This window comes from Pipistrellus kuhlii, unplaced genomic scaffold, assembly GCF_014108245.1.
Source record: "Pipistrellus kuhlii isolate mPipKuh1 unplaced genomic scaffold, mPipKuh1.p scaffold_m20_p_14, whole genome shotgun sequence".
NCBI classification, from domain to species: domain Eukaryota; kingdom Metazoa; phylum Chordata; class Mammalia; order Chiroptera; family Vespertilionidae; genus Pipistrellus; species Pipistrellus kuhlii.
The window spans coordinates 39,767,153-39,782,052 of record NW_023425449.1 but is presented as its reverse complement, the minus strand read 5'-3'; the positions used below and the strand labels follow the sequence as shown (position 1 = coordinate 39,782,052).

At 41.1% G+C, this 14,900-nt stretch overlaps 1 protein-coding gene across 1 annotated transcript; it reads right to left on the bottom strand.

Annotated features, from left to right (window-relative positions):
* Positions 1-5,231: 5,231 nt before the first annotated feature.
* ZNF572 (zinc finger protein 572) lies at positions 5,232-9,770 on the bottom strand. Its single transcript, XM_036437256.2, has 3 exons — positions 9,657-9,770; positions 7,695-7,805; positions 5,232-6,941 (listed from the first exon to the last, which is right to left on the bottom strand). The coding sequence occupies exons 2-3, from the start codon at positions 7,768-7,770 to the stop codon at positions 5,431-5,433; spliced, it is 1,587 nt and encodes a 528-aa protein (XP_036293149.1). The 5' UTR covers positions 7,771-7,805; positions 9,657-9,770; the 3' UTR covers positions 5,232-5,430.
* Between the last annotated feature and the right edge of the window lie 5,130 nt (positions 9,771-14,900).

The following is a 14,900-nucleotide window of genomic DNA, read 5'->3' as shown; positions in this document are numbered from 1 at the left end:
CTTGGTAGAGTCAGTTCTTCCTGCCAACTGTCTGCTTAGGTCCCTCGCAGAGCCGGGGCCAATAGCTAGCGGGCGATGGCACCGGTTGGCAGGCAAGGTGGGATGCTCCTAAGGTAATTCCAGGGACCGGTACACGGCATACACCATTGCCTACTAAGAATAGCCTCACCGAGGCAGGAACATAGGTCTCTTCCTGATGCCGCTGCTGCACAGTTTATCGCCACTGTCACTGCCAACCCAGGGTAGCCTGACCGCAACCTGGACCAAGTGTCTTGAGATCTCTGGAGAGCTATTTAGCTAGTTCAGCAAAGAGTAGCTTTGTCCAAACCAAACACACTCAATAAATCCTCCTAAGTTCTTGGTATTTCAAGTTTAAATATCTGTCACATTTGGAGTTATCTGAGAGGCCCTGTGTAGTCATAAGGGTCCTTACAAGGGAAAGAAGGACTTAGAAGATGAGGACCACAGGGATTGCCCCATGAGAAAAATGTGGCCTAACCATGTTGGCTTTGAAATTACAGGAAGAGGGCTAGGAGCCAAGGAACGTGTGAAAAGAGTTTGAAAAGAGTTCCCGAGAGTCTCCCGAGGAAAGCAGCTCTGTTGATTTTAGCCCGTTTTGGACTTCTAGAACTGTAAGTTAATAAATTTATGCTGTCTTAAACCACAAGGAAACAGTATCACATGATGTTTTTCTCCACAGGTTCTTATAGATAAGGTCCCAGTGATGCCCATCAGCAGGTGTCAAGGACATCCTGGCACAGCTTCCGTAATTGAAACCAGAAGTGGGAAAAACCTTTTTTCTACCAAGCACCATTCGGATATTTATAACATCATTTGCAGGCCATACAGAGTTATCAACTTAAAAATCAGCCTGCTATATTTGGTCAAACGTTTAATTAACCAAACCCTTGGGAGAACCAGAATAAATAATTTCAGGGGTCTTATAAGGTCCAAGGGTGGGCCGAACTTTCCGCACCCCTGATTTAAACCAATTCACCCATGGGTCAAAGCAACTTCACTTAAGTCATAAACAAGTTCATTAGAAATCATAACAAACGAATACACAACAGGGGCAAAGAAGTAAAACAAAGAGAGGTGTGTCATAGTGCCTGAGAGAGTGGGTGAACCAGGAACCATGGAAACAGGAGACAGTCCTTCACTGGCCAGGAGGGACTCAGTAAGGTATCTGGGGAAGTTAAACATGAATTTGTTCAGGATAAGCGTACTAACGGGAACAACAAAAGTGTGCAAGAGTCAGGGTGAGAGATGGCCCTTCTTATAAAATGATGAAACTTCCCTAGAATTTAGTGAGTCCTAAATTTAGCTCACCCTGAACTACCAACCTTAAACACTATAACTCATGTACAAATCCTTTCTGCCGTTTGGAGCACAGCTGAATGGTCACCTTGTCCACCAAGTCTCCACTGACCCTCACCAAGTCACATAATGGTTTATTCATATCTTATTGTTCTAAGCTCTGACGGTACACTTAGGGTTAAGTCTTCTTATCCCACTAGTCCCTGTGTTCCTTGAGGGGAAGGATCTGTGTCTGATAAATCAAAATCATCCACAATATCTACCACAATGCTTTGAACTTAATTTATCCTCCATAAGAATGTAGTTAACGAATGAATGAATGACAATAGTATGGTAGGAAAGCTGGGTGACTGGAATCAGGAGACTTAAGTTCAGGCTGCCACTAACCAGTTCTGTGACCTTGGACAAGCCAAAAGTCAATCACCCTCTGGGGAGAGAGGCCTATGTCTTCCTTACAGTCCTGCCCCAGACACTGCTGAATTTAAGGAAATATGGCACCAGTCATCATTTTCACTCCAAATATTATGTTGTATCTGCTACTAAAATAATCAGGTGCCAGAACACTTTTCTGGGCATCATATGAAACCCCCCCCCAAAAAAAAAAAAAAAAAACTTTCCTCAACTGTTCTTCCTCTTAGTACTTCTGGCCTTTGGCCTTGTTATGCCCAGATTTCGAGATCCCCAAAGACCACCAGGGAGCTGAGTCCAATGCAAAAACAAAGAGCCTTTTATTCAAACTCAAGCCCGGGCTCTCTGCCCCTACCGACACAGCCTCAAGATGCAGAGAGCCCCAACTTCCGAAAGTACAGCAATTTTATAGGGTTGAGTGGTGGGGTGAACTCGGACCACTGAGTTGGCTGGTTCTGATTGGTTGGGTGACGGCTAGGGTCCAGTTGCACAGATGGCAGGATACTTCTCTGTGCATTCCTAAGGGTGGGTTAAGTAACTGGAACATTCTTGTGGTTTTTCTCAGAAAGGGGTCATGTCGGCGACATGGTTACACAAGATGGAGGATATAAAACAAAATGGAGCCGGAAACCGGTTTGGCTCAGTGGATAGAGCGTCGGACTGCGGACTGAAAGGTCCAGGGTTCGATTCCGGTCAAGGGCATGTACCTTGGTTGCGGGCACATCCCCAGTGGGGGTTGTACAGGAGGCAGCTGGTTGATGTTTCTCTCTTATCGATGTTTCTAACTCTCTATCCCTCTCAATTCATCTCTGTGTAAAATCAATAGTATAATTTTTTTTTAAATGGAGTCAGTCCTGTCCTGCCCTTTCAGCCTCAGATCACTTCTCTAGTTCTTAGAGAAGCTTCTGGTGACATTTACTGGAATTGTGCCCAGTGCTGCCCAAGAAAATACCCAAGTAATTCTTAAAATGATTCAACCAAAGTGTCACTCAGCTGACCCTAACCCAAGAGAGGGGAAGGAATGGGCTGGGGGAAGGTTGTCCAAACAAGCTGCCTTAAAAGAGGTTTCAAGCATTTAAAGTTATTTGACTTTAAATTACGTTTTTTCTCTCCCACCCTCTCCAAAAGGTTTATAACAAAATTATTTCACTGGAGTAATTTAAATTGATAAACATTTCTGGAAAGTAATTAAGTAATACGCCTTTAAAACTTTTATGCCTTTTGACTCAATAACCTCATTTTTAGGAATTCACTCTATGGGAATAGAGATGTTCACTAAGATTTGTGTAACAACACAAAGCAAAAAAGCAGAAGCAATCACAATCACCATACCAAAACAAAACAACAACTAAAAGACAAACAAACCCTGTTCACTGTAGTGTTATTTTTAATAGCAAACAACTGGGAATAATATAAACATCTAACATCAAACAATTAAATTGTTATGGTACATCATTCAGTGCAGTATTTAGGAAACAAGAAAAACCATATAATAATTTAAAACAAGTAAATTGAAAAATTATGTGAATTAGGAAAAAAGACAATAACATATAACAAGTTGTGTAACATTCAGTAATATATTAGAAAAGTGGTTATTGGGAAAGATCCCAGAACTTTCATGGTAAGTGATCTCAAAGGAAAATGATTTGAGGTGATTTTTATTTTGGTCTTCATACTTTTATATGTTTTCTTCTTTATACTTCTTTGTATATTTTAGCAACTCTGACTTTAATGATCAGAAAGTAAACCAATTTAAAAGAAAATCTTCCACCTGTATTTGTCTAATCAACTAATACGTTTTTAATGTGACCATTAATTCACGGCTCAAAATTTTAATTCTGTCCCTTTTTTTAACTAAAGCATCCACTTCAACCCGCATTGTGTCAAATCCTAGGATATTTATTGGTTTTACCAGTCAAGCAATGTTAAACCAGAAACTTAGCTGTCTTAGCACCCACAAACTATCTCTGCTTATAAGTGGCCACATTACCATTATGTAATGATTGCAAAGAATCCTGTATCTTTTATAACTAAGCATTTGGACCATCCATAGCCTTGGCTTGATTCCTAGTTCACTGGGAGGAAAAGATGGGAGAGGGGAGGAAGGGAAACAAAATAAATTATAGAAAAAAAAAGAAGAAAAAAAAACCACCTAATTTGGGGTTAGAATATAGTTGAACAAGGCAGAGGAGGTTAGGGTCAAAGAGGTAAAAGAGAACAAACACAAAATGAAAGAGACAGGGGAATAACAGGAAGGGTAATTTGCCAACAGAAAAGACAGCAGTTACCCAAATGCCTGCCATATTACAATACTGATGTGCTACGTTGTCAGCCTAGTCACTCTTAGTCAAGCTCTTCATGTTCACAGGATAAACAATAACAAAAGGATTGTGCCATTTTACTGGATCTTAAGGACACCCAGGTGTCTGAGGCCAACTTCAAGATGATCCAACTAGCCAGTGTGACTAAGGAACAGGATTTAAAATTTCATTTCATCTTAATTATATAAACTTAAATAGACAAATGTAGCTAGTGGCTATTATATTAGTGCAGTTCTAATACTACAGAAGTTAATGTTCAGCAATTGAAAATGCATTTTTAAAAATGAATCTTTTTTTTCCTTAAGACCCAAAGAACAACCAGGAAATCAGATTACTTGTTCAAAAAAAATCTTTCTCTGGGTAAATCCCTGAGACTAGTAATGATTTATTGCCATCCAACCAGGAAAGAGAAAATAAGGCAATTCAATGGGCATCTTGGCTCCAGGCTCTCAGGTGTCATTTTGCTTACTCCAGGGTTACACTTTAGGTTTTCTTTTTCTTTCTTTCTTTTTTTCTAATATATTTTTTATTGATTTCAGAGAGGAATAGAAATAGAGAGAAATATCAATGATGAAAATCATTAATTGGCTGCCTCCTGCACAATCCCTATTGGGGATCAAGCCTGCAATCCAGGCATGTGCCCTTGACCGGAATCGAACCTGGGACCCTTCGGTCTGCATGCTGATGCTGTATCCACTGAGCCAAACCAGCCAGGGCACACTTTAGGTTTTCTTTTAAAGCTCTACCCATCTTATCTTACATCAAAACTAATTTCTTCTTTTTCTCCATCCATGGCAGTATCTCTCACTGGGCAGATTCAATGACCTAGTTAGTGATCTAGATCTTCCCATTTTCTTAACCAAGAAGTTGACCTTTTCTAGATGTTTTGGCAAACAAACCAAAGAGACTTTGTGTAGGAAGCGGCTCTAGGATCAGGTCTCAGACTGACCTGTGGCAGAGCCACATACAAGTCCCAGCTTGGAGGGAAGAGCCCTCCTAGCACAATTAAGCTTGGCCTTATGGTCCTCCCTTGTTCCTAAGTAGCTAATGGGCTGTGGGAGGTGCAATAAGTGCTGCCAAAACAAGGCTTGAGTAACAAAATAAATTTGAAACTCAAAAGAACATGTAAACATGTTGACCACTCTTCTTGTTTTGCTTTGTGTGACCTGACTATAAAATAAAGCTTTGATTTATAGGCTGTGTCACTGTTTCCTCATCCAGGCAGTGATCCACCTGGTCCCAACTGTATTCTTTTGTCTGTCTTTTTTAATCCTTCACTGCCCCTCCTCAGGTTTACCCATAGCCATGCTGGACACTTTTCACTTTGTAGTGCAATAATCAGAGAACACCTTAAGATCCCAAAAAGAAAAGTGGACTTTGGGACTTAAGAGGAAGATGAATTTGGGACTGAAAATGACGAGATGATGGCCAGTTCCCCTGAACAGTCTTTCCAAGTCCATTCAGGAGGAAAACCTTCAACCTCAGGAGACTGAAAAGATTTTTTTATGTGAATTTTCCGATGCTGACTGAGGTAGGCACTTCTGCTGAAGCATTTTTCACAGTCGGTACATTTGTAAGGTTTTTCTCCTATGTGAGTCCTCCGGTGCCTGATAAGGTTAAAGCTTTGACTAAAGCACTCATTGCAATCAGGACATTTATAAGGTTTCTCTCCTGTGTGTGTCCTTTGGTGAATCACCAGGGTGGAACTCTGACTAAAAGTTTTCCAGCACTCAGAACACCTGTAAGGTTTTTCTCCCGTATGTGTCCTCTGATGTCTGATGAGATGGGAGCTGAGACCAAAACTCTTTCCACATTCACAACATTTATATGGCTTATCTCCTGAGTGGGTCCGACATTCTTCTATCACACTGCAGTTCTGACTCAAACTTTCTTCACAATCTGAATTTTCATAGGGTTTTTCTCCTGTGTGTGTTTTCTGATGTGCAATAAGGTTTGAACTTCGACTGAAATTCTTCCCACATTCCGTACACCGGTAGGGTTTTTCTCCTGTATGTATTCTTTGATGCTTTATTAGAGTAGAATTACAACCAAAGCTTTTTCCACACTCATTACATTTGTAGGGCTTCTCACCTGTATGTGTTCGCTGGTGGCGAATCAGGCTGGAACTCTGACTAAAACCCTTTCCACAGTCAGGGCATTGATAAGGTTTTTCTCCGGTGTGAGTCCTTTGATGTTCTATTAGGACGTAACTGTGGCTGAAGCATTTCCCACAAACAGCACATTCATATGGTTTTTCACCAGTGTGTAATCTGTGATGCTGAATCAGGTGAGAGCTGCTGCTGAAACTCTTACCACACTCAGGACATTTATAGGGTTTCTCTCCTGTGTGAATCCTCTCATGGATAATAAGATGGGAAGTATTGCTGAAGTTTTTCCCACATTCTCCACACTGGTAGGGCTTCTCTCCTGTGTGTGTTCTCAGATGTTGAATCAGGTGAGAGCTGTTACTGAAGCATTTCCCACACTCAGAGCATTTATAAGGTTTCTCTCCTGAATGGGTCCGTTGGTGAGCACGCAAATGAGAACTGTTATTGAAGCTTTTCCAACATTCAGAACATTTGTAGGGTTTTTCTCTGAAGGATGAATTCTGCTGGACAAAGGCACTGGCGTGTTCTCCTGGGTCCCATCCCCCATCATTGGGTTTTTCTTCCTCTTTTCCCATAGAATTTTCGCAATTCTCTAACTTGCCATTATTCCTATAGAAACTATTACACCGAGTTTCATCTCCTTGGGACCCTGTCAGTGGTATTTCTTTTGTATCCTCATGCTTACAATTTTGCAGGCCATCTCTTTTAGACCATTTTGAGGCTCTCTTTTTATCTGCCTTATGGTTATTGTGTTGAGTAGTTTCTAAATTATTCTTACTTTCATCTCCTGCAAAAATAAACAAATATTTTAAATATAGTTCCTAATCTCTGACTAGTAATTCTGAATTGCAATTGAAAAGAGGAATTAACAAAAACCTTCTAAATTATTTTATATAAAAAATGTTTTTAAAGCTAGTTTTACTTAACATCAGAAGCAAATGAAATTTTTATATTTAGTAACAACACTAATCAAGTATTTGAATAGTTGTCAGCAATTGCCAAGGCATGTATTAAAAATAAATTTACTAGTTTTATTCTTAAAGGCCTAAAAGAAAAAATGGGATCTGAGTAGAGGAGAAACTGAATAGGACACCATCTGAGATGAAAACAAGACAATATCTGAGTATTAACTGTGATAGCCACTACACATACTATAGGCATACCTCATTTTAATGTGTTTAGCTTTACTATATTTCACAGATGTTTCATTTTTTTCAAATTGACAGCAAATACCTGCACCAGATTATGATTTGCTTTATTGAGATGTTTGCTTTATTGTGATATGGAACTGAAACTACAGTTTCTCTAAGGTATGAATGTTTATTTACTAAAAACAGCACCCTTGCATATAGTATCTCATTATATATATATATATATATATATATATATATATATATGACATTTCTTTTTCTTAAAGAGAAAACTAAGGCTGTAAGTTAACACAGTTTGTCTCATCTAATGCCCTATTCTCTCTACACACTCTATAGCACATCTTATAATGCATTTCCAAAGTATTCATATCATCTTCTTGATTCCTCACCTGTAAAAGAGCTTTGCAAACTCTTCCTTTTGGTGAAGCATTTAGAATCTGAGACCAAGTTTTTCTCTTGCTCCATCACAATGATCACCACCAGGTTCTCAGTCAGAAATCCTGTGGGAGGAAACAGGTCATGTGTGGAGGTATTTGTCAAAATTTATTCTTCTTCCTTCCTTCCCAGTCATTGTAACATAACAATTGTAGGCATAGAATGGTCTGCTAACACTGAAAATAAGAAATATGATCTTTAGAAGTCCTTTCAGAAAATCCTTTCTCATATGCAAGTGATTAGAATTAACAGCTAATATCTTTTCCAAGGAAATAATTTTTTAAATTAAATTTTCACATTAAAATATGAAGATCAGGCTTTAAAAATAGAATTAATACAATACTAATTGTCCATTCAGAGCTTAGAAACACTTTTAATTAAAAAACAAAGTTTTTGTTTTGTATTGGGGCAGGGGAAAGGAACCAATTATAAGACTTCAAGAATCAATATGCAGGTATAAGAAGCCGCTAAAGAGAAAGCACCCTGTTTAGTTAAGAAAGAATAACTTGGTTCTTGACAGAGACTGTAACCTTTTAAGTCAATTTCAAAAGAAATTTAGGATTTCTTTAACCAGTAACAAGAAATTAGTGCAAAGCAGGGCTAGGATAATTTTAAACAATAACCACTAACTATTAAAAGAAAGCTAATGAGAGACTTCTTTCTTGCCTCTGAGTCTATCATAATCCCAATATCCATTTCAACCTCAACTTTATCTTCTGCAGCCAAATACAATCCCTGACCTACTTTAAGGGACCAAAAAATGTGATCTATCACTAGAAGGCAGTTATATATGAACTTATGAACTTGGCATCCAAGTTAATATGTAAAGAATACATAACTTGGGGGAAATGAAAGCCTAAAAGATATACAAAGGTGTGCATATGAAAAAGGAGAAAACGTTTACTACTAGTGAAGTAAACTGAATAGCTTACACATACTATTTCCCACTTAATTCTCACAACCCTCAGGCATATAGACGATTACCAGCATTTTATAGATGAGTTAAAAAATACATCAAGAAATTTTCCCAAGGCCACACAATCTGAGAGTGGGAGAGCAGATTCAGTCCCAAGGCTGGACACTGACTCACACACTCAGCTATTATTACAGTAAACTAGAATGAATCAGAGAGCTGTGTATAACCCCAAACTACAAATGAGCCTCAAAGAAGGCCTTTATTTAGAATGCATTCACTGGATGAGAACGGATGGACATCCCTAGACCTTATACCAATGGAGCTGGAATTCCCTAAGCATCCTGAGCAATTAGGGATGTGTTATAAGAAAAGGTGCAACCAGTCTCAATTATAAATATCCCGTGTTTGAGTGGGGGAATGAAAGCTGAATAGGAAAAAAAAGAAAAGGTTCACATGGAGTAGTATGTTTTGCTTTCTACGTTACTACATGTTTCTATCAAAGTCCTTATAAAGGAAGTGAGAGCCTGGGTAACACAACCCGTGCCAGCGTTTCTCCTGCTAAGAAACTCTCACTTTTGACAGTAGAGGGGTCCTCAGGTGCCCTGGCTCCCTCAAAGGGCAGCACACTCAAAGCCATAAATGGTACTAAAAGGCTGTCCTTAGGGTGTCACTCCATAGAGCAGGCCAGTCTTCCCTGCCAGCGTCCATAGGGCATTAGGATGGGGCCTGAGTGCACTGGCCCAAGCTTGGCTAATGAAGAACCCCTGCCTGAACCATGCGCTGGGGTGCCCTGCGAGGTGAGGTTCCAGGAGACCAGAGCGTCACCCGCTGACCAGTGTCCTTATGGGACCCCACGGGCGAAACAGGCGCAGAGGCCCCGGAGAGGGAGCGCTGGGCCTTCCGTCCCCGGCGCGGGCAGCGGGACCCGCGGTGCACCTTCCACTCCTGCCCGCGGTCCTCTGCTCCCTTCACCCACCCCCCGCCCCCGCAAGGAACTCACTGTTCTGGGGCTACACACTAGGCGCCCTGCACCCCCCGCAGGCCCAGAAGTCCGGGAGGAAGGAGCCCCTCTCCTGACCCCACCAACCCAGGGTCCTAAACTCGCAAACCGCTAGACCGGAGCGAGGAGGAGCCGGCGGCGTTTCTCGGCCTCTCTAGGAAACAGCGGCACCAGCTCTCGTTGTTCTTAACTCTTAGGGCCCCGGACAGAAAGGAGGGAGCTGGGGGGGGGGGGGGGGGGGAGTCCTTCTCTTGGGCTGTCATTTGCCTTCTGCGAATCTTATCCCTCACACTTGTCAGGTGCCTGTTATAGGGGCCTGATTAGAGCTTATCCTTTTCCTTGACCTAAGGGCATAATTACTTATCATCATTAGAATAAAAATAAATCGAGTATTTATTAAGCACCTATTGTTTCTATTCTCACCGCAGTGCACAGGGATATAGGTAATTTAGCTACCTGTGGAACAGTTGGGGAGTTAAGGCATCCATCCACATATAAAACAAGTCGCTTACAAGGCACCGTTATTGCTAATATTCGAAGATACAGTTAACCTCTCCTTTTTTGTTACAGAGAAAATAGAAGCCAATCTCTCCATACCAAACTTGTAAATCTATGTAAGTCTGTAATCCTCACACTCTCTTCCTTCCTTCCTGTATCAACAGAGGACTGAACTTGCCATTTAAACAAGCCCTTTACCGGTAGAACTCACCTTCCCTCCCACTTCTGAGAATCCTTACACTAACCTCTCAGTTCTCACAGCTTCCTCCCAAAATAGTCCCTCAGTTTTAAGTGGTTGAGCAGTTGGGAGCCAGCAGTCCTGGTTGTGAGAGGGATGTCCGATTGCCCAATTGGTCCTACACAGGCAGTCAGACATCCCTCAAGGGGTCCCAGATTGGAGAGAGTGCAGGCTGGGCTGAGGGACATCCACCCAACCCCCCCTACCCCCCGCATGAATTTTGTGTACCAGGCCTCTGGTACAATTAATAATAATAATAATAATAATACAAGAATAAACTCTGTGTTTCACACTCACAACTGTAAACATACTTTTGCCCAACCCAGTAAATGAGACGATACATGTTAATAAATTTCTGTTTGTTTTCTCTTTTTAATCTACCCTGTTTACCCTAAAATAAGACAGTGTCTTATATTAATTTTTGCTCCCAAAGATGCACTAGGTCTTATTTTCAAGGGATGAAGAATATTACAGTACACATTTATTGTTAAATGAAAATAAAGGAAATTTATTACCTGTATATGGTACAGTAGTACAGTAGTTGTCAACACAAACCAGACAAACTGTGAATTTTACAGTATCAAGAATTTACTCATTTATTCAATGACAATCATATCACCATCTTCTGGAACATCATCATAACAATCCAATTCCTGAATTTCCTGGTGAATTTCTTGTGACTCCATTTCTTTCAGAATCAGTGGACCAAATCTCTCATGTTTAGCCTAGGGGGGGCCTTATTTTGGGGGGGATGCCTTATATTTCACTCAGAAGGAAACCTGTAAATAGGTCTTATTTTCAGAGGATGTCTTAATTTCTGGGAAACATGGTAGTTTGTTTTGGGGTGTTGTTGTGTTTTTCTTGTGTGTGTGTATGTTTTGTTTTGTTTTTGTTTTGTTACATGTATCCAAGCTGAGAACTTAGAAGGAAAAGGATTTTTTTTTCTCTTTTCCACTAACAATAAAATAATATCAAAATTTCAAGAGCTTTCTGTTGAGCCTTGTTTTGGCAACTATGTTCCTCCCACTGGATGCCAAACTGCTTGTGGTTTTCAGAACACAGCTTGCTCTTTCACCCCTTTGTGCCTTACTCTCTTCCACCATATCATAGCTCCTGGCATGTCTAGCCATGTCTCTCTCCCTACCTCTAGCTGTGTAGAAAATGTCCACTCCTCCTTCCAGCTCAAGTATCTTCTCCTTAGTTTAGTACTCTCCCAGGAAGACTTAGACCCTTGCCCTCCCCAAACTATATTCTGTTTATCAGATTGTGTTCTATGTCCCCATAGGTTCTGAACCAATTGAGAAATAGGGGTATCAGATAAAGATCAAAATGAACACTTTTGTGACAGGTAAAGCTGGATTGGAGAGTTGGCTTTGGGTTCAAGACTTCCCACATGTCCCCATGCATTAGACTGGCATACTCTTTCAGTTGTAGGACAGAGAAGTCCTGCCCAAGAAATGTCATTGACCACATGCACAAGAAGCAGATAACAGGAAATACATGTTCCACGAGCAGGAAGATCTTAAGAGTCCCCAAGGAATAGAGAAACCAAGATGGCGGCATAGGGTAGACACCCGAATGCAGCCTACCACAACAAATTTGAATTTAGAACTGAAAAACGGGAAACATCGCCCTGAAGCGCTGGACAGCTGGCTGAGAGGAGGCTCTACCATCTAGGAAGAAGAGAGAAGGCACGCTAAACCTCAGAAACTGTGAAGGTACAGAGAACTGTGCACACGAAAAGGCGGCCATCCGACTTCGCTGACGGCTTGCTTGCGGAGCACAGAGAGGATGGGCTGAGTTTGCTACTGGCTTACTCCCTGCCCGCGGAAAGGGCAGTCAGCTAATGTGCAGCTAGCTTTCTTGTTAGGGAGGAAAACAGAACCACCCTATTGCGCTAATAGATGGCCCCAGACAGGGAGAGGCCAGACTGTAAGGCAGTGGGCAGAGATCTCTCGGAGGTTTGTGAAGCCATCGGCCATTACTGCGGGACTCAGAAACCAGACCTTCATAGGGAAGAGCTGCATAAAGCTTGTCTGCACCATCCGAAACTCCACCCCATCCAAGCAGAGCACAGAAGCCCTTCCAGTGGCTAGCTTTCTCGTTCGCAGTGAATGGGACTCTCCTAGGGAGTGACAGACAGGAATCTAAAGCTTGTCTGTGCCTATACCAAAGAAGTGTGTGCTCCTGCAACCAATTATGCGGGATTCAACAAAGCTTGTCTGTGCTACCCCGAGACTCCGCCCCATTCAAGTGGAATACAGAAACCCTCCTAGCTGAGACACTTCTGATCCTCATGGCCAATTGGCTTGGAGATCAACTCTTCCCAATGATACAACAACAAGCAAGGTTTAAAATATATATTTTATTGATTTTTTACAGAGAGAAAGGGAGAGAGATAGAGAGTTAGAAACATTGATGAGAGAGAGTCATTGATCAGCTGCCTCTTGCACACCCCCTACTGGGGATGTGCCCGCAACCAAGGTACATGCCCTTGACCAAAATTGAACCCGGGACCCTTCAGTCCCCAAGCCGACGCTCTATCCACTGAGCCAAACCGGTTTTGGCAACAAGCAAGGTTTAACTACAAGACTGTACACACAGCCCACAAAGGGCTACACCAAGACTGTCCACTTCAGGTAACTGGGAGGCTGACTCACTGAACCATATAGGACACCTTAGCACACAAAGCCACCCTACCAACTCAGGGAAGCTGTGAAAATGCCGAGACAAGGAAACAGATCACAAACAAAAGAAATGGAGGAAAAGAAGCAACTGGATATAGAGTTCAAAACCACACATAAGGTTTTTCAAGAATTTCCTAGAAAAGACCGATAAAATAAATGAGACCTATGAGGATATGAAAAGGATCAACTAGAAATAAAGAATACATTGTCTGAAATAAAAAATATTATACAGAGTCCTAAAAGCAGAATGGAAGATAGCAAGAATCAAGTCAAAGATTTGGAACACAAAGAGCCAGAGGACACTCCTCCACAGAAGCAAGAAGACAAGAGAATCCAGAAAGTTGAAGATAGTGTAAGAAACCTCTGGGACAACTTCAAGCGAACCAACATCAGAATTATGGGGGTCCCAGAAGAAGAGAGAGAGCAAGATATCGAAAACATACTGAAAGAAATAGTGACAGAAAATTTCCCCCACCTGGTGAAAGAATTAGATTTACAAGTCCAGGAAGCACACAGAACCCCAAACAAAAGGAATCCAAAGAGGACCACACCAAGACACATCATAATTAAAATTCCAAGAGCAAAAGACAAAGAGATAATATTAAAAGCAGCAAGAGAAAACAGGTAGTTACCTATAAAGGAGGACCCATACGATTGTCAGCTGATTTCTCAACAGAAACCATGCAGGCCAGATGGGAATGGCAAGAAATATTCAAGGTGATGAATAGCAAGAACGTTCAGCCAAAAATACTCTACCCAGCAAAGCTATTACTCAGAATCGAAGGCCAGATAAAGAGCTTCACAAATAAAAAAAAGCTAAAGGATTTCATCACCGCCAAACCAGAATTGTATGAATTGCTGAAAGGGGTTCTTTAGGAAGAGGAAGAAGATAGATAAAAATTAGGATCAACAAATACGTAACTATCAACAAGTGAAACTAAAAGCCAAGGGAATTAAAAAACCTGATGAACAATATTAACTGGTGAATATAATAGAATCAGAGGTATGGAAGGGTAGTGGACTGACTATTCTCGGGTAAAAGAGGAGTGGGGGAGTGGGTACGGGAAGAGCCTGAACAAAAACTGTGCACCTATGGATGAGGACAGTGCGGGGTGGGGAAAGGGCAGAGGATGGGGTGGGAACCTGGTGGAGGGGAGCAATGGAGGAGAAAAAAATGAGGAACATTTGTAATAATATGAACAAAAAGATTTATTAAAAAAAAAAAAAAAAGAGTCCCCAAGGAGGGAGAAATCACACACACATGTGATCAGTCTTTCCCCCTCTCATCTATTAAATAAGCTGTTGTTTCTGACCCCATAAGTGATAAAGGGTAAAGTTTGAGACAGTGGAATGAAGGGCAGAAGATTTCCACAAAAATGCAAGTTCTTATTTTATAAAGCTGCAGAAATATGCTCTCCTTTAAATCTATAAGATTCTTGAAGGTGCCTTTCAATAAACATCATAGACTGGATTCAAACAAGAATAAATGAACCAACTTGCTCAGCAGGTTGTCCTTTAGTAAAGAAAACTGTGTGCATATGTGTCATCCAGGTTAGCAGAAACTTCTCTGAACACAGGAATCCTGTTTTAGTCCTACATTCCAAGCACACAGCAGACAGTAAAATGCAATGGATACTGAATGGTTAGATATGTTATTTACAAATATTTTCTCCCTTTCTATAAGTTGTCTTTACACTTTACTGTTCAGAAACTCTTCGGTTTGATCTAATTTCACTTTTGCTTTTGGTGTCAAATTCCCAAAATCATGCTCTTTCTCCACCACGTGAGGACACTGTCAGAAAGCAGCAATCTTTAAGGCAG